Source organism: Thalassophryne amazonica, chromosome 23, assembly GCF_902500255.1.
Source record: "Thalassophryne amazonica chromosome 23, fThaAma1.1, whole genome shotgun sequence".
NCBI classification, from domain to species: Eukaryota; Metazoa; Chordata; class Actinopteri; order Batrachoidiformes; family Batrachoididae; genus Thalassophryne; species Thalassophryne amazonica.
In genome coordinates, this window is record NC_047125.1 from 24822886 (window position 1) to 24843760 (window position 20875).

The 20875-nt window shown below is 42.0% G+C and overlaps 1 protein-coding gene across 5 annotated transcripts in view; it reads left to right on the top strand.

Annotated features, from left to right (window-relative positions):
- The window catches only part of LOC117504709 (RAS guanyl-releasing protein 2-like), a 67017-nt gene that overhangs the window by 44606 nt on the left and 1536 nt on the right, over positions 1–20875 (top strand). For 3 of the 5 annotated variants that reach the window (XM_034164204.1, XM_034164205.1, XM_034164208.1), the window contains exons 11-16: positions 1398–1520; positions 6097–6212; positions 6323–6464; positions 14889–14925; positions 18339–18497; positions 19895–19953. In XM_034164204.1, coding sequence (XP_034020095.1) covers positions 1398–1520; positions 6097–6212; positions 6323–6464; positions 14889–14925; positions 18339–18497; positions 19895–19953 — 636 coding nt within the window. Of the gene's footprint in view, positions 1–1397; positions 1521–6096; positions 6213–6322; positions 6465–14888; positions 14926–18338; positions 18498–19894; positions 19958–20875 lie in introns of those variants that run through there. The other 2 variants (XM_034164207.1, XM_034164206.1) reach the window with 2 other exon arrangements.

A 20875-nucleotide genomic window follows, 5' to 3' on the forward strand; every position in this document is an offset into this window, starting at 1 on the left:
AAAAGCCCATTATTGGAGCGCCTGGCAGCTATGAGGACAGGACAGGCTATTTTGGCTCCGCCCTCTCGCACACGACAGTCCCACCTGCTTTGTGTGCCGGATGCTGTATATAAAATAATTATTTTTTAGCGGATTAATCATTTTCTGTAAGAGTTTGGACGTTGAAAACACCTCTAATCGCCATTTGGAGCTTTTTCCTCTCTGTCTCATGTGCTGAGGTGGATAACATATTTGGAACAGCCTAAAAGGTAATTATTTTTAATGTTTTAATAGCTTGGTAAAACAGTTGCATGTTTATTCCTTCTTTATAAGCAGCTGTAAAAGTATGTTTCTGATAGATTTAACATCTTGTTATAATGGATCAGGTGAGGCGCACTCTGACGTAATGCGTCGCACTCAGGGCGATTTTTTGCAGACATTAACGGACAAACACAAAGTTAAACGTTGGATTACGGTGTCAAAATGTGAAGTGATTCACACAGTTGCAGCTGTATATAATTAAAGTGGCCACCTCTACGAGGAGAGCTACGACCACTACCTTTGCACCCACTCCACCCCCCAGGATCAAACCAAACCAACTTTTTAAAGTTCCTTAGATGACCCCAAAACACAATCAGGATGTTTCCAAAAATAAAAACTGGCCTCAAGCTAGTTATCCAAGATGGCGTCCAAGATGGCCACCAAAATAGGATTTTCCACTGAAACACCTTTAAACAACATATAAACAACTTAAATATCACACAGATTCAATGGGAAGACCATTGCAGGTCACAGCAAACTCATTTGTGCCTAAACTAAATTCATTCTTGGGTTTAAGATTCAAAATGGTGTCCAAAATGGTGCCAATAGACCCTTATCATTGAATCTCTGTGATATTTAAGTTGTTTATATGTTGTTTAAAGGTGTTTTAGTGAAAAATCCTATTTTGGTGGCCATCTTGGATAACTGGCTTGAGGCCAGTTTTTATTTTTGGGAACATCCTGATTGTGTTTTGAGGTCATCTAAGGAACCTAAAAAAGTTGGTTTAGTTTAGTCCGGGGGGGGGGGGGGGGGGGGGGGTCGCAAAGGTAGTGGTCGTAGCTCCCCTAGTACTCATTGTGGTGTCTTTTTTTTGGTCACAGACAGCTGGTGAGCCATTCGAGGCTGGGTGGGGCTTCAATGAGAGGTCGGTTGTGGCTCACTAGTGGCTGATACGTGGCACACGTGAGGTACAGAGAGGCACATAGAGGTGCCTTAGTAGCAGATACATGACGGTTTAAAACATGGATCATTCTTCGAATAACCGCTGACACACCCATGTGTGGTTCAATATTCATGGCTTATTATTCAGTGGGACCGAGCTTTAGACAACAGCTTCACTTTCCATTGGCTAATATTGATTTTATGGTCTCATGTAGCAGAACTCCAGCTCTGCCCCAGTGTCTGAACCAAAGTCCATGATGATTGATGAGTGGGCTGTGTCGGTGAAGCCCAACACTGACCCTACGATCATCAAGAAACACATCGAGAAGATGGTGGAGGTAAGTTTCTCATTTCCCCCTCTGTGCTAATTGCAACCTGTGCCTATGGCTCTGGGAAGCTTGGAGTGAATTATCCACTTCAGCACCATCTTGACATGATAACTGCGAAGCACTTTTGGCTCTTTAGCCAAATTGTTAGGACACGTAGTAATCTTCCACCATAATTACCCGGCCTGTTTTTGGTCTGTTTTCATGCATTTCCTTCAAGACTTACAGGAATTCCTGTGTGTTGAAAGCTACTAAAGTCCCTCTAAAGCCCGTGGAGAGATTCCAGTAATCCATAATGAATGATTTGTCAGACTTTGAAAAGCATAAGTACTAATTTGGTGCATGAATTATTTGAAATAATTTCAAGACATTCAAGCAGTGATAGTATTTTAACAATAGCTTGTCGGCTGACTCCGAATTTACATTTGGAAAGTACAAAAGATAAATTAGATAAATTATTATAGAGATTATTATTACATATTATTACATATGCAAATATGAGGTCTGTTAGAAAAGTATCCGACCTTTTTATTTTTTGCAAAAACCATATGGATTTGAATCACGTGTGATTGCATCAGCCAAGCTTGAACCTTCGTGCGCATGCGTGAGTTTTTTCACGCCTGTCGGTTGCATCATTCGCCTGTGAGCAGGCTTTGTGTGAGCAGTGGTCCACCCCTCTCGTCGGATTTTTATTGCGAATAAATGTCTGAACGATTTGGCGCTTTGCTGCATCAAATCTTTCCAGAAACTGTGAGAGACCTCCAGGTGGACACCATTTGGAAAATTCAGATGGCTTTCAGGGACGATTTTATGGGGATTACACAGATTAAAGTAGACCTGCATTGAAATAAATGCAGTCAGATCTTTGGACCAAAAAATGACTTACATTTACACATAAGATCCTTCTGAATGTAGTAAAGTAAATCTGGAAGCCCAGATCTGTCATTCAACGGAGAAATCTTCATTTAAAAATGACAAATTTACAGCTAACATTTAGCCCTCCGCAAAACTGTCCCTCTCATCATGGACGCTGCCGAGACGTCACGGAGAAGACCCTCTCTCTCAGCATGCACTGCGCGCCAACTGTAATTTGTGGATTTACGTCAGTTTGCATCTGCACCTTTTTCTTGTCTTATACGGAAGGATCTACTTTTTTAAAACTTCATATTGTCTTGCGGCACGTTTGGTGAGTACACATTTCTTTTGTTTGTGCTTGAAAATTATTTTGGGGGACTTTTTCATACGCCCGTTTGATTGAGTGGTGTCGCCTTGAAAATCTACTGTCTTTCGCCTCCGGTACCATCGCGGGATATGGAGGCGAGTCCCGCAAAGAATCCCAGTCATTAAAAATATATAAACCTCTCTCAGTGTCCATGGAGCTCTGGGGCTCCGATTGCCGAGACGTGCGGTGCTATGGATTTTGCTGCAAGAAGTCTGTCCTTGCAGCAACAGCTTCACATTAAAACAGTGAGTGTAATCTCAGGATTTGTGCCAAGTGTGCTGCAGCTCCATTCAGTAGACAGAGAGGTGATGCCGGTGTTGTGCGCTGAATCTGGCACAACACCGGCTGCAAAGCAGACACGGGCGGTGTGAGTGGCCCGCGTCGGCGGTTAACGAGCACGCAGACTTAATAAGTGCAGCAGAGGCAGAGAGTGGGAGAGGAAGAACGGCGCCCGCTGTCGATGTCGTTGCTGATCTGAGCACACAGATCTGTATCTCACATTCATTGCAGCTTACTTTTGGATGTTGAAACCAGGACGTGTATAAGTAACATTACTAACAGATAAAATCAATTTCAATGCGGGGTCGGACTGAAGGCGGGAGCGCGTCGTCTTGTCCCTGACGTCATGGAAATGATATGGCTGTACAAACTGTTTTCACAGAGGGATAAATTTTAGCTCCAAATTTGTCATTTTTAAACAAAGATTTCTCAGCTGAATTACAAATTTGGGCTTACAGATTTACTTTACTGCATTCACAAGGGTCTTATAAATACATATCAGCTACTTCTTTCTAAAATCTGACCACATTTATTTCAATGCAGGTCTACTTTAAGGAGTGCTCCAGCTGGTTTAAAGACCGCCCACAGCGTCTGAGAGCACGGCGCACTCCGAGCGCCGATCGACAGGCTGAAACCCCGCTCAAACAACCAGATCATTTCCAACGTGAAGCTTTGTTGATCCGGGACGTCGTCTGACTTCCACAAAAATGGCAGGAGATGTGGACGTCAAGACTTTTTCGGCACATTCCGCTGTTACAGGAGTTTTTTTCATGGAAAGAGAAGCGGAGGGATGCGCCACCATGCCGCTCATGGCGTAAGACAAAAGCACCTCCGTGTTGGTCTCACAGAACGGCTTTCAGATGGCTTTCGGTGGCTTTTCAGTCGTGTGAGTATCCGAGAAATTGTGCATGAGCTGGACATGCCCCAACATGTCCTGTGAGGCTTCATCACGGCGTTGCTTTGCGCCATGCGGCTCTGCCGCGACGCGCGGAATTCCTCCGCTCCTCTTTCCATGACAAAAACTCCTGTAACAGTGGAATGTGCCATTCATTTCCACACTGGACGCTGTGTTGATCCAGGACACCGTCTGACTTCCGCAGGAATTGCGGAAGACGAGGACATCAGCACTTTTTCGGCACAATGAGACAGACGTGCGGAGGAATTCCGCGCGTCGCGGTGGAGCCGCATGGCGCAAAGCAACACCGTGATGAAGTCTCACAGGACATGTTCTGGCATGTCCAGCTCATGCACAATTTCTCAGATAGTCACACGACTGAAAAGCCACCGACAGCCGTCTGAAAGCCGTCCTGTGAGACCAACACGGAGGTGCTTTTGTCCCGCGCCATGAGCGGCACGGTGGCGCATCCCTCCGCTTCTCTTTCCATGACAAAAACTCCTGTAACAGTGGAATGTGCCGAAAAAGTCTTGATGTCCACGTCTTCTGCCATTTTTGTGGAAGTCAGACGACGTCCCGGATCAATAAAGCCTTCACGTTGGAAATGATCTGGTTGTTTCAGCGGGGTGTCAGCCTGTCGATCGGTGCTCAGAGTGCGCCACGCTCTCAGACGCTGTGGGCAGTCTTTAAACCAGCTGGAGCACTCCTTAATCTGTGTAATCCCCATAAAATCGTCCCTGAAAGCCATCTGAATTTTCCGAATGGTGTCCACCTGGAGGTCTCTCACAGTTTCTGGAAAATTTTGATGCAGCAAAGCTCCAAATCGTTCAGACATTTATTCGCAATAAAAATCCGACGAGAGGGGTGGACCACTGCTCACACAAAGCCTGCTCACAGGCGAATGACGGAACCGACAGGCGTGAAAAAACTCACACATACGCACGAAGGTTCAAGCTTGGCTGATGCAATCACACGTGATTCAAATCCATATGGTTTTTGCAAAAAATAAAAAGGTCGGATACTTTTCTAACAGACCTCGTACTTAAGTATTGTTTTCCTGATCACAAACCGGCAACTGCACTTAGTAGGGTGGCTTTAAGTAATTACAGTAGTTCTCATGGGGCTCTACTCCTTTGACGATTTTCATGTCATCTTTGTCTTCTTTATCCTCATCTTTGGCCGATCATTGGTAGGTCTATACCCAATTAGTCTAGTCCCATTTAATTCTTTTAAAAATTCTCTTTGGGCCTATCAAAAGCTCCCATTTGGTCATCCTTCTAAATTTGTGAAATATCAGTGATATATATTTCCAGTTGATCTCCTTTGCCCCAACAGCAATCCAAATGGGAATAGACCAAATGTGAATAGACCACATGGGATATTCATGCAACAGTTTACGTTGTTTCCACAATAACTTGGTAAAAGCTCAAACAAACAGCCACCAAATTTGGCATTGGTTTTTGACCATTTTAGCTCTAAATGTCCCTGCATTCATTGGGCCTTCCACATCTCTGTGAAGAAGTAAAAATGTGTCCCAAGTGTGTCAGTTTGGTGAATAAAAATCTCATCGCTCACTAGTTACTTGGGGAACTATGACCACTACCTTTGCATGCCCCCCCCCCACCCCCCCCCACCCCCCCGGACAAAACCAAACCAACTTTTTTAGGTTCCTTAGATAACCCCAAAACACAATCAGAATGTTCCCAAAAATAAAAACTGGCCTCAAGCCAGTTATCCAAGATGGCCGCTAAAGTACAGTTTTTCACTAAAACACCTTTAAACAACATATAAACAACATAGATATCACAGAGATTCAATGGGAAGACCATTGCAGGTCACAGAAAACTCATTTGTGCCTAAACTAAATTCATTCATGGGTTTAAGATTCAAAATGGTGTCCAAAATGGCCGCCAATCTCTGTGATATTTAAGGTGTTTATATGTTGTTTAAAGGTGTGTTAGTGGAAAACCCTCTTTTGGTGGCCATCTTGGATTGAGGCCAGTTTTTATTTTTGGGAACATCCTGATTGTGTTTTGGGGTCATCTAAGGAGGAACCTAGAAAAGTTGGTTTGGTTTAGTCCTGGGGGGGGGGGGGGGGGTGTGTGTGTGCAAAGGTAGTGGTTGTAGCTCCCCTAGTAAGTCTACTGTTAAACTTGTTCGAACACTAACCTTCACGACTTTCCAACCCTCAGTCCGTCTTCAAGAATTTTGACACGGATGGTGATGGCCACATCTCCAGGGATGAATTCGAAGCAATCAGAAACAACTTCCCATACCTCAGCAAGTTCGGAGAACTGGACAAGAACCAGTGAGCCTTGCCAAATGATTTATTTTTAGATTCATATGCTTAGTCCATTGGAGTTTTGATATTTGACTCACGGTCTGGGACAGTCAGCTCACCTCCTTGTTTCCTTTCAGAGATGGGAAGATCAGCAGAGAAGAGATGATAGACTACTTTATGAAAGCCAGCTCGCTGCTTAACTGCAAGATGGGTTTCATCCACACTTTCACTGAGACCACCTACTTCAGACCAACCTTCTGTGAGCACTGCGCCGGACTTGTGAGTAGAAATCAATGCTACAACAATTAACCATGTTTTTGAGCTTGTGTTGTTTCACACTGTGCTGGGAGAGTAGGACTGGTTCAAAACTAGATATGGGTTACTCAGTTATTAAACTCAGTTGGGTATCAACTACTATACTGTTGGTATTCAAGGGCCTATTCAGTTTCCAAGACCTGGTAACTGTCCTGATACATTCAGACTTGTAGCAACATACAAGACTGGTTTTGTTTGTGGTAACAAACAAAACTTGCACCCTCTTGGCCTTTCCTGGAATCAGTTTGACACCTATGCTCTAGATATAAGTGCATGACTTAGACCTCCAAAGACTTTGGCTTTTGGAGTGCTGGTTCTTCCAGTCTTACTTTATGGTTGTTAGACCTGGGCGCAAACTAGGATACTGTTGGAATGTCTGTGTTGAATGAGTGGTTACCAAGAGTGACTCAGACGAGATGCACCACCTACAATTTGAGGGAATGTCAATAAAGACACAATGGCCTTTATTGACATTGGCGTGTTTTTCGGAGCCCAATACACGAATGGCTTAATGCTGAGGATCCCAGGAACTGGACGAGACTGAGGACCTCACCTGATTGCAGTTGACAGATGGCGATTTTGCGAGATAGGGATGGACTGCCGATTTGCCTTGGGAGTCGTCACTTGGGACCAAGTGTGTAGTGGGTATAGCAATGCCCAGCACCAGCGCATGCTGCTGGACCTGTTTGTGAATGTGTCATCAGTCTGACTCAAATCAAAAGACAAGCTTTGGTTATGTAAACACAGCATGTTTGTCTATTAACAGGAAGTAAACTCATCTGTAGTTATTGTTTCTAGTTAGCATCAATGCGAGTTGGCATTTTGACATACATTTACAACTGGATAAGAGAAGGTTTTAATCAAATTTTGTAAAATTACAGAAAATACCTACGAAAGTTGTTTGAAGTAATGTTTTTCTTGAAATTAGGAAATTGTGCTCAAAGGAAATAAACGTGAGTATGACTTTCATACTATTTTTGATATATATATATATATATATATATATATATATATATATATATATATATATACACACGAGGTCTGTGATAAAAGTAACCGACCTTATTATTTTTTTCAAAAACCATATGGATTTGAATCACGTGTGATTACATCAGACATGCTTGAACCCTCGTGGGCATGCAAGAGTTTTTTTCACGCCTGTCGGTTACGTCATTCGCCTGTGGGCAGTCTTTGAGTGAGGAGTGGCCCACCCTCTGGTCGATTTTTTCATTGTTTAGGAATGGCTCAGAGACTGCTGCTTTGTTTGATCAAAATTTTTTTCAAAACTGTAAGGCACAACTGAGTGGACACCATTCGATAAATTCAGCTGGTTTTCGGTAAAAATTTTATCGGCTGATGAGAGATTTTGGTCTGGTAGTGTCACTTTAAGTACGGCCCACAGCACCTGACGGTGATCTGCGCTTCGAGGCGGCAGCGTCTCGCCGTTTCAAGTTGAAAACTTCCACATTTCAGGCTCTGTTGACCCAGTAAGTCGTCAGAGAACAGAGAACTTTCAGAAGAAGTCGGCATGAGGAGTTTATTCGGACATTCCATTGTTAACGGACATTTTGTAATGAAAGAACGTTCAGGCAGAGTCGCATGTCGGGCTGGACCCGACCGCGGGGGGTCGCGACAGGAAAAACACCTCCGTTGGAAATCTTAACGGGCAAGTTGGAACATGCCCAAGCTGTTAAACAATTTCTCAGTTACTCACTTGTTGAAAGCCATCAAAAGCCGCCTGAATGGTTTTCAACACGGAGGTGTTTTTCCTGTCGCGGCGCACACAGATTTGCCAAGTCGTCACGGAAACAACTCGGCGAATTTGCGCGCACGTCTTTCATTACAAAATGTCCTTAAACAGTGGAATGTCCGCATAAAGTCCTCATGCCGGCCTGTTCTGAATCTTCTCTGTTCTCTCACGACATCCTGGGTGAATTAAGCCTTAAATTAGGATGTTTTCAGGTCGAAACAGGCCGACGACGGCGCCTGGAAACACTGCGCGACGTCCCGCTCCGTGGGAAGTCCTTACACCGACAGAAACACCCCATAATCTCTCATCAGCTGTTAAACTTTTCACTGAAAACCAGCTTAATTTCTCGAATAGTGTCCACTTGGATATTCCTCACAGGTCCAGAAAAAATGTTGATAAAGCAACGCGCGCCGTCCGCAGCGGCTATTCAGACAAAGAGATTCCGACGGGCGGGGTGGAGCACTCCTCACTCAAGGCCTGCCCACAGGCGAATGACGTCACCGACACGCGTGAAAAAACTCACGCATGTGCACGAGGGTTCAAGCTTGTCTGACGTAAAAACATATGAATCAAATCCATTTATTTTTTGAAAAAAATAAAATAAAAAGGACCGCTTTTTTCATCACAGACCTCGTATATATATATATATATATATATGATCTAGGAGAACCACGAGCCATGATGAGTATCTATTGATTATTGATTATCTATTTTTATCTATTGATGTTTTAACTCATCTTGCTTTTATTTTATTTTGGGGTCGTCCTTTTTTTTTTTAGCTTTTTAGCACTGTCATCGCTTTGTCTTGTTCTGTGTTTTGCTGTGTGTTTACCAAACGAGATGACTCACTCCCTGTAAACTAATTTTACCCAAGAGTATAATAATAAATTGAATCTTGATTCCTGAATCTTGAGTATTCATCAAATGTATTTCTGAATTGTGATGTTATACAATTATTACAGTATAGATTCAGCTACACTGAAGAAGGCTGTTGGTGGGCAGGAAATTCAAATAAAGCGCTAAAGTCTGCACCACGTCTTGATACTCCTTTTTGTTTGTTTAAATGTTCTTTTAAATATAGTATTGTTCCTTCTGCTTGGATAAATCCAGAATCAAACCACTTGCAAAGTCCTTGAAGAATAATCCCAGAACATCAGCCTTCTCACAACACTGTGGAATTATATCCGAGGCTAAACTGGTATCTGGTAGAATATTTAGTTGATGTGCAGAATTTTGGCTCCCCTCACCACTCCAATGGTCATTTTAAGATGGTCAAAGGTCAGTTGCGTGACCCTGGCATTTAGGATGACTCTGGTCGCAGTCGTATTGCTGTATTGACTAGACATTTCTCATTATTTAACTTGGCAGTCGATGACTCGTAGTATGTATCACCATCACTCAGATGTTCTCAGGTCAGGGTTCGACTAATTAATCTGAGCTACTGCCAGACGCTGCTGCTGTTGCATTCTGGGAGATATGGCAGTGAAGTAATTGGGGGAGATGATAGCCCTCCTCTGTGGCGATGTTATATCAGTGTGTGTGTGTGTCCTCTGGCCTTTAACATCCACACAGTCCCCTGTGATATTTAGACTCCGAGTGGCACTCCACTGTAACGAGAACATGATCAGGAGCCTCATATACTCAGAATAGATTTTCCAGCATCGGCTCTTATTACCAGAAGGTTGTTTTTCCAAACAGTTTGCTTTAGACAAATCAGGACATTTTCAAGTTGTTGAATATGTCTTGTGGCTTCATTTACGACGATCACTAAGAAATAAAGAAGTAGTACTGTTTGGTAAATCTGTCTGGAGTGGACATTTCTCAAAAACTGATTGACTGTGCAACAAGGAGACAAGTGAGGGAAGCAACCAAGACAATCCTGGATAAGTTACAGACGAGGAAATGACTGGATTAGTTTTCCTCAAAGCAAATTGTGGAAATGTTTTTTTTTTGTTGTTGTTGTAGTAGTACTTGTTAGACACTGCAAACCAGTAGCTGTAATCCCGCCTCTCGTGGACGTGTTTTGATGACCTCCTTCTGGCAGGGGTGACATGTTTTGGCAGCGCAAAGAGGTTTATTGAAACAAAATCTGTTTCCAGTGCCCTGGAACATTAGCAAAACAAAATAGTTTGTCTTTCCTGTTGGCAGCATTTTTCATTCCTGTGATTGTCAGACTTGCTGACTGTATGAGACAAAATGTGACACTTGTGCAAAAACATGTGACACACGCGAGCGGAGCCCTACAGTAAGTTAGTTCTTATGTGTCAAATGAGGTATCATCATCATACGTAACCCCTAAAAAAGATTATCTGTAGTATTTTCCCTAATGAATAATGGTGTTCCTCAGGGATGTGTTCTGGCTGCTGCAGTGTTTAATGCTTGCATGGACTTGAGGTTGGGCAGGAAAGAATTTTTCGGATGATGCTGCAATCTATGCGAATCACCCTGATGGTGGTACTTGAGATTTCTAGATTTGCGATTATCCTCGGTTAAGATGCAGATCTAGGCTTTTCAGGACCTCCTGGACTCAGCCATCACAAGTGTGTATGTGTGCTGTCAAAGTGTTAAACTTGTGCAGACATTCGTTGATCTTGGCATCGACATTCATTTCTCTAGACCCTCACACTTTGAGATTTAGAGATGTCTGGAAAGCTCTTATGGAGCCAACCTTTTCAGGAGGATAGAGGTACCAGTCTGTAGGGTTCTACTGCATTTCATCTTACTGTACAGTTGTAAGACTTGAGTGGTAACCAATGACCTAATGCAAAAACAAGACATCTTGGGTACTCGGCCCTTTTGGAAGATCTTTGGGTACTGCTTTGGGTCAACCCAACGTTTTCTTAGAGATGCTAGCTCAGGCATTTTTGGCATTGTGGTGTATTTCTTTGGGCATGATCCAGCACGCATTGAGGATGCCAGTGGACTTCTACTCACTGAATCCGGGGTTTTCCACCTCTGTGCTTTTCAAGAAGTTGGGAAGGATTGGTTGTATGTCTGGGTGGTTGCCAGCCAGAACCCATGGTGGTTCTACTCCCCGATTTGATCTTACCCAAGGCTGCATCTGTGTTCTATGTGGTTTGACAGTGTTGTTTAAAAAGTGTTTCAACACTTCAGCCACACACTTATTAAGTATTTAATGAAATGTTAGTAAAATACACTAAAGAGGTGTTGGGGCACACTGAGCTTTAAAATTGCCTGCTGTTAGTGAAGCGTAGTAAATTTGCATTTTAATGCAGAGTTTTCAGTGTCTCATAATATCACCCTCTAAAAGATGCTGGAACGCTGATGCACTTTCCACCGCTTGTTTGTCGCGCATTGTGTTTTACGGTCTACAGAGGCGGTAAAGGTCAGCCAGTGTAGGAAATGCTCTGATGATGGTTGTGTTTAGATGTTGCGCTCGTAACCGAAATCTCTTTGTTGTAGCACCTCCGGCTGTGCGTATGAGTGTGCGCGCCAAGAGGTCAGGATATTTTGTGCATCCTCAGATGTGCCAGTACTGTGTGTGATCCGCAGGTCGGCTCTTTCATGTCATTGTTCCCCCCACAGTCTATGCGCTCATCACATCCCGCTTGATCTTCAACCTCCCCGTCCCTCTCTCACTTCGCTAGCTGTGAGATTCTTTGCTATTTTGCAGCCTTACGTTGGTGCGATGGTGTCAGTGGGGCATGTGGCATTATGGGTATTTCTTTCTTTTTGTTTGGCCCTTTCACAATACGTAAGGAAAACACCAAAGAGTTGAAAAGGCTATTTTTGGGAAAACATCATGGGATTATGGAAGTTTAGCAGGGTAGCTTTGTGAGGCGCTAACATAGCGTCCAGGCTCGGTAGAGTCCAGGGAGACACTGTGATAAGAATAGAGTTGGAAATATGGCCGCAAGGAAGTAAGGGAAAATAAAAAGGAACAAGTATGCGTGGCCTCTCAGGATATACAGATGATTGGCCAAAAGTATCCTTCTTTAAGCACTTAAATTATTATGTATTTTTGTTATGTTTTTCAATGAATTTACTATATTACAAGCAGTAACAGTTCAGCTAATCAGCTAACAGCTAATTACCCTTACCAAAAAATAGTACTGATAAGTATATAAAAAGTAAACTGGAAGTATACTTGAAACATACTTGTATGTACTACTTTTTGGTAAGGGCAGCGACGCTAGCTTTTTGCACTAACTTTGAAAAACCATTAGTGTGACCATATTTTGATTACCGAAAACCAGGACACTCGGCCTGGCAGTAAGATACTCAAATGATACTCGGTTGGCAGCGGGTACGAATCAGCAGAACCAGAACGGTTGGCAGAACCGGAATGATAATACAATTGACGGAATGATTGACAGAACAGCACCTTTCTATGCCCCCTACTCTCAAGATATTGATAACCAATCTCAAGATAATGTTCCCCCGTCATGTTCAAAGCACAAACGTTTCAATTAGCACTAAACGCCAGAATAGTAGATCACCATATTGGAAAATTTATCCTCACTAACACTAGAAGCACCACACAAGCTCCCGTTCTGTTATTCTATCACTGTTCTGTCAAGAGTTTGGGGCTTCTAATGCTGACCTATAGTTTTATATAGTGGCTAAATAACTTGATTGTTTTAATGGCTTGACCTGATCATCTCATTAATACTTGTTTAAGGTGGAATATAAGCAAAAACAACCCATTCTGATGATTTCCAGTTGTTCAGGTTCCATTCCACCTATAGTTCCGGTGATTAGTAGCTCCTCGAATGCCGGTCAATTTAATGGGCCAATGAAAAACAATGAAAACCAGGACATTGTTATCGATTTCTAAAAAAAAACTTAGGACGGCCATGACAGGACGTGAAAACAGGACATGTCCTGGGATAACAGGATGTTTGGTCACCCTACAATTAGTGGACCAGTTGGCTTCCACTAAATTTATTTCTCCCAACTTTCAGCTAACATTAAAAGAAAGTTTTTTAAAAACATTTGTACACTTTAAAAATCATACGTTTGTTCCTGTTGGAGCTTATATGCTAATCCACGAAGTGAAACTGACATATTAAGCAAAGGCAACAAGCATCACCTCAAGAAGATGGAGCTTTTTGGTTAGCGGATTAGCAGCTATCAAAGCTAATTTGGAGGTTAGCTTTGCCCATTAATGATTATAAGGAGTTATTTAAAAAAAAATGGTTATGCTCTTTTTTCTTCTCGGTAAAAATCAAGCCAATGTAATAATACAATTATAAATTATATATTTATGTTATGGAAAGTGTATTGAAATTTTTGTTCTTTAAAAATTCCTGTTACATGCAGAATTTGCAGGTGTTATAAAAGCCCCCCCCCCCCAATATTAGGGAGGGGTGTTATATCACAAATTTTTGAAATCTATAAATTTTTGCATGGAATATGGAAATATACTTGGAATAAACCAATATAATTTTTGGGTCATTTGGTTCCAAAAACCCATATGGATGGAGTGTTTGAAAATTTCAAGTAACGCGTGTGTCGTATATGTGCTGTTGACGTAGAAAACCACTCTGTTGCTTATAATTAGTTCATTGTGGCCATGTCATTCTTTACATGTGATGATAACACTCAACTGATGTTCCTGAAATAAAAACTACATAGATTTTGTTTGTTACAATTGATCATATCATATGTAATGAAATGAGGTTTTTTGTCAATTACTCTTAAAAAAAAACACCAGATAAGCTTATTGTTACTGTAGAAGTCGAATATAAACTTGGGGTCAAGCAACATTTGGAGCCAAATTTCAAGTCTCTAGTTTCTAGTCTCTGCAGCGGTTCTCGAGATATGACATTTTTGTCGATATTTTTGGCGATTTTTGAACTCGATATCTTCACTGGCTCCGTCCATATGGGTTTTTGGAACCAGATGACCCAACATTTATCCTGCTATGGTTTATTCCGTGTATATTTCCAAATTTTTTGAAATAACACCCCTCCCTACTAATATGCTCGTAATCTCGAGTCAAGCCCCGGAGTAAAAAAAAATAAAAAAAAATGGCAAGGCTATCAATGGGTGCCAATCCAACCTTTCTCCAACTTGGAATTTTTCAGGAAAAATATGTCACGAACATGTAAAAAGTGACACTTCCCATCACCATAACCACAACCTGTGAATACTACAACCTGACTACTGCTGACTATTATTTTTTATTTTAAATTTCTATTTATTTATTTATTTTTTTACATATGCTTACATTTTCGGTATTTATATTGCATGCTATTAGTACTTCCTGCGAGTTTGAACAGTCCTTCTCATCCTAAGCATTTCATTGCACTGTTGACTCTGTGTTAACCTGCATATGATCAATAAATTATCTTGTACCTTTTGGAAAAACAGACCAATATGACAATATGTTTTGTTGGTAGTCTTTTAGAAATACTGCCACAGGCACTAAAAAGGATATACCAAGAAATAAAAGTTGACACTAGTCTAAACTATATTCTGTTCATCTTTGGGTCTCAAACCCAAATTATTCAGGATAAAACAAAATTTAATTAATAAACTGGTCTTTTCAGATGTGATCGTAGGGCTAGACTCAAGGTTACGAGCACTGTCGGCAAAAATGCTGTTTAATATTTCATACGGTCTAATGCACTGCTGTTAACCCGATTCGTTTTTTGTTTCTACCCCCCCAATAGATATGGGGCTTCTACAAACAAGGCTACAAGTGTAAAGGTAAGATATGTTCAGGCTATAGCCTTGTTCTTTTTGGAAGGATTGATTCATGGCCCAGAAACATCAAACACAAGTTGGAGCGCTGAGTAAATGTTATCAACACAAACCACTGCAAATATATCACGCTCTTTAACTGCATGTCCAAGTACACCGATACACACAAAGCACAATTATTTGCTGGAGGTTTTAGAGCCATGAATGATTAGAATTTAAACGTACGAGTGGGAGGCCGTTTTCAACAGTGAAGCTCTGTTGCTCAACAGAATGAGTTGATGTTGTACAGGCGGGCAGCGATGGCGGCCCGGATAAACCCGCCAGGAGCAGGTGGGCTGGATAGGGTTTGTCTGAGGTTCAAGAAAATGCTTTTAATAAAAGCATTTTCACAAATCACAGCATCACTGTGGAGCGCTAACATTAGCAAACTTAACTTGCTGATGCTAAAATTTGTTTACAGGCTGTACCGCCGCTGTGGCCGCCTCTCTAAAGAGCTAGGACTGACTGATGTGTGCTAACCCTGAAATTAAACATCTCTCAAACATAAAATTTTATGATATATCTGTAAAAAGAGACATTTCACTCGAGGAATCAAAGCCAGGATGCAGTGGTGGGAACAGCTAACTAATGGTTCTGAAAGTTAGCTGAAAGGTAATCTGCAAACAAAAACAAGGTAGCTTCGCTAATTAGCTGTTAGCTGATTTGTTGAACTGTCCCCACCACAACTAAGATATTCAAACAGCCCCTATATTATAAACATTAAGTGATGGTTACACATTCCTTTTTAATGTTTTTCTGCCATATTATGTGGAATAATGAGAAGCTGTGAAATATGCAATGTTTAGAAATCAATATGACGGAGTGAAATGTGCAAGCCAAATGTGTTCGTCTCAGATAACGTCACATTAATAAGTCTCTGGGGAGGGATTCGGTTACCACCACCCTACCCTACCCCCCTACTTACTATTTATTATACTCAATATTATCTGCTTCCTCATTCATTCTGGTTCATTTCAATTTGGCTAGCAAACAGTCGCTAAATTGCTTGGAAGTTATCATGAAACATTAGTTGCATAGCAACTGGGGTAATTAATGGTCTTTGGGAACCTTTGAGGTCTCGCGGTCCACTGCGCGCAATGTTCACGGCAGCCCGAAGCGCATGTTTGGAAGAAGATGGAAGACTCCCCACTGAGCGCAGCATAATTTAGTTAATTACAAGGCAAATTAGAGGTTAAGGAAGAATAATATTTGGGTGATGTTTTCAATAAATTCTCGGTTTAATTTCAGATTTTCCGCATAATGTATCAAACGTTTCGAAGTGAGTGCTGCTGGAAGCGTTTAGGCGCTCACAGCTCGCCATCTGATCTTCAGTCGGGGGAGTTGGAACTCTCGAAGTGGGAGTGTGTGAGTGTTCCAGTGCATTAGTGAGACCAGCAGAAGTCAATGAGAGAGCCCCACAGCCATTCATCCCCATTACCATTGTTAGCCCGAACCCAGAGAGAGAGACAAAGTGGCAGGAGTGTAATTGAAACAAATGATCTATTGCTGTGCTGGAATGAACTATGACTTCCCCCCCAATTCAGACTCTTAGAGATTGGATGTACTTTGTTAATCTTTGCTAGCAATCAAGCCTCTGGGTGCTCTCCTCACCTTTGACAATTAGACCGAGGTCCCACCGGTACGTTAAACTCAAACCCTCCATGATGTCATGCGCAGGTTTTCTAAAATGGTGGTTTCAGCTCAAATGGTTGCAAATGTTGCCATCTTGGCAGTCCCTGACTCGACATAAGGCCTAGACAATCCATAAATGGGTAAAGAGGTGGCGTGTTGACAAGACCAGCCAAACCCAGGCAGGATGATTGAAACCCAAACATGCCCTCATCTCTGAGTTACAAAACAAGCAGAAGCTAACATGCTATCCTGGGTGAGAGCATTTTATTGACATATTTTTGTGGATTGCACAGCAAAAAGGTTGTTTTGTCGTATATGTACAAAGTATTACGACTGGGATATTGCCTCAGTAACAATGGAGTAACAGTGGATAGAACTTCACCAAGCTATCAATACCTGCTAACTTGTCTTACGGTGCTAATACACAAATTAAGTAACCCTGAACTTTCACTTATCGGAAACACCGGAGTACAAATTTCTCAGATGGTCTGTTTATGCAATTAACTACATCACAAGCCTTATTATACCAGATACATAAAAAAAACAAAAAACAAAAAAAAACAACAAAACAGCACCTGCTACCTACCACTGCTAGCAGGTGACCCATACTAGCTGTCACTCAAAGTGACCACACCCCTAGTTATTTGTGCATTTTACTTAAAATACTTCAAACTGAAGAGCTAATTAAATAATAAAAATAATAAAACCCCAAACAATTCACTACTTGTGCAGTTGCCATGAAAGGGGAAACTAGCTAAAGAGATGAAAACCATTATTATTTTTTTTCCCTCTCAATTTGTAAACATGTTTATTCCTGCTGTAAAAAGGGGGGATTTCAACATGGGGGTCTCTGGGGGAGTGACTTGTTTTTCAGAGCCAGCCTCAATGGGCCACTCAAGAAACTGCAAGATTTGGCATTTCTGTGTTTGCTTCATTTTCCATCTCCAGAGGTCAGGTCCTGGTTCAAATGGACACCATACAAAAAGCTACCCACAGGTGGCGCACAATGTCACATTTAGAATAACTTATCTTTTGTTTCCACTTCTGCCTTGGCTAGCTTACCCAAAAACCCTCAAAGTTTGGTCTTATTCTTTTGTTTGCTGGACTGTGCATTATTAATGAGGTTAAAAATAAGCCTAGCAAGCCTACATCCTTACGCTATGTCAGTGAGAAACAAAGTGAGCGGCGCTAACTTCTAAAACTGCTGGAAAGTTGATATAAACCTGAAAATTCGGAACAAAAAAACTGCTCCCCGCTGGCTTTATTTCCTCAAATATGCCACAAATTAACAGCAATGACAAAGTAGGTTGCGAGTATTATTTCTTGGCGATTTACAGTGTACAGTAAGGTACAAGGTATCCTTTAATATGTTCACAAGGGAACCTAATTTTAGCAACACAAAACAAATGTTAGACTGTTCAAATAACATTGTTTGCTTGCTGTCTTGTCACTCCTGCCCTCTTAGACTCCCCCTGGTGGACAGAAATGTTGTCAGGCACACTCAGGACCTCTGGGTGCATGTGCCACTGTTCCTGTATGAACACTTTCCCGCCACCATTAGCTTTCCCGTTTGCACCGATGTTATCGTTTTGCACCCGTCTCGGTCTCTGACCCTCTCCTTCTCTCTCCACCTCCCCGTCTCTCCTCCCGGCGGTTTTCCCTGCCTCTCTTTCAATCCTTCCATCCTCTCCGGCTTTCTCGCCACCTCTCCTTGCCCTCGTCTTTCTCTCGCTCCGCTCCGGCGGCAGCCTGCGGAGTGAACTGCCACAAGGCATGTCGGGGCCGCTTGGCAGTCGAGTGCCGGAAGAGGGCGAAGAGCATCAGCCACGAGACGCCGCCGGCTCTCCAGGCCAGATCCTACAGCTTCCCCCCACCCGCCAGCACCCCACCCAGCCTGCAGAACACAGGTAAAAGCATCGCCTTCACACTGCTAAATATAGCGCCATGCTAAAATACCCTCGGCCGTATCAGCATTGTATCCCACTGCAACGTATAAACATGAATAAAATCAGTTGTACATTTGTTATTTACATCAAGATCTTATTGTCTTATGTACAATTTGTACATGTTCAATAAACAATATATGCGTTTTAACTGCATCTGCAGGAGGGCGTGCGTGTCCGCGTACATGAGCTTTTGACAAGTTAGCGGAAGTTAGCATGTATGCTGATGTCTGCAAAATGTCTTATAAATCACTTCCAGAGGTGTTATCAGGTTCTAAAAACAGCATTTTCAATTTTAGAAGTGTTTTATTTCTTGCTAGCTTTACGTAATATATGTCAGCGGTTATATTTACACACAAACGAAACAGAGCTTGCAGCTAGCTAAACCAGCCGCTGACATCACGGCGTCGCTCTACTCTGATTGGCTGTCACCTCCACCCTTCAAAAAAACAAAAAAACAAAAACAAAAAAGAACAGAATATGACTTTTTAACCTCTTAAAATACCTCTTAAAATAGGTCAAGGTTAGCCATCTTTGAACCTGTCCAAGGTCTGTGTCCCAAGAATGTTCCCTGTCAATTTGAAGACAGGCAGTAATAGGACTGGACAGATAGACGTCCACGGAAGTCCAAGTAATTTTATTCTCGTTAGAAATAACGCTTTGTGTTATGCTACGTTAAACTAAAAATTGGTTCCACTCTGAGCCTCTCGCGATAATGTTGGACTTTTGTTTAGATAATGCCCAAGGATCTACAAACATAACCCATTATGGGGTTATTCCACAGCGCAAAATTCCTTCATGCTTAATCCAGAAGAGCAAACCAGCATCACAGTAACTTTTCGATCCATTTTTGTCAATCTTGAACAAACTTGGTATATGTGGCAGTTACGTCCATCATTGGCACCAGATTTGAAATGGGGATCCAATTTTTGAACTTTTAAAATTCTCTAAATATGTCGTTAAAGTGTTTAAATGTTTCTGATGTTACAAAAATAAACAATACTGTCATACAAAGAACAAATAAATGACAAAAGTAATTTAAAAACAGTTGATGGCTGTCGCCATCTCATAAAAATGGAGCGTTGAGGACTTTTGGTAACTTGTTTATTTCGGGTTATGTGTGTGTTTGTCTTTGGAGCGATGACATTTTAAAGGTCTCACACAATAGAGTTCATCAGACATTAGCAAAAGTGGTTCCCCGCCACGCGCGCCTACTGATCAACTGGCTAAACAATGGAAAAAGCAGACGTACGGCCACCAAACTCTAATTCTTATTAAACTGTAGCTTTTAGCCATTTGTGTTTGTATTTGATTTTCATCCTGTTTATGATTTAGTTTATTCAACTTTTGTGATCCCTCAGTCATCGCCGAAGAGGATATCGAGACTGTGGAGGAAGGAGTGTTTGATGTCCATCTATAACCAGGTGAGAAGAAACAAATCGTCCCTTTTAAAGTGACAACGTGTTGGATTTGGTGGCGTTTATTAGCAAAAATGGAATACAGCGTTCATAACAATCTATTTATCACCGTATAATTATCTGAAATAATGAGTCAAGGGGTTTTTAATAAACCTGGAAGAGCTTTTCATATCTACATGGGAGCAAACCCCCTCATGGAGGCCACCATGTTGAACCACCATGCTAATACGGTAGCCTAAAAGGGACATAATTACTCCACCTTTTTTGTTTTTGGAAGACTTTTTATGGGTAGTTCTGCATCTCACAGCTCCCCAAAATTTACATAATGATACCAATGTAGTGTGACAATTGTATCACCATCAACCTCCCAGTGAGTGCTGGAATCCTCAACACTCACCGAGGCACCTGAGAAATGCGGCAAATACCCAACATGTTGAAGTTTATGTTTGTCAAAATGATGGTCACGAAGCAATCGTTTGACACAAAGTCATTTCAGTACTACTCAAGGATCCTCTGAAAACAAAGAGTACCAAATACCTGTTGCCTTTTGGTCAAGGGTTTGTGCCCAAACCTCACAACAATACAGTCAGACAGGAAGCACAGAGCGAGAGAGAGAGAGAGAGAGAGAGAGAGAGAGAGAGAGAGAGAGACCCTCGTTCTCCTGTAAAGGTATCAACAAGTTTTCCTTGTAGGTATCAGAATCTGCAAGAGGTTCCAAGGGTTTGTGCCCAAACCTCACAACCATACAGTCAGACAGGAAGCACAGAGAGAAACCCTCGTTCTCCTGCAAAAGTATCAACAAGTTGTCCTTGTAGGTATCAGAATCTGCAAGAGGTTCCAAGGGTTCGTGCCCAAACCTCACAGCCATACAGTCAGACAGGAAGCACAGAGAGACCCTCATTGTCCTGCAAAGGTATCAACAAG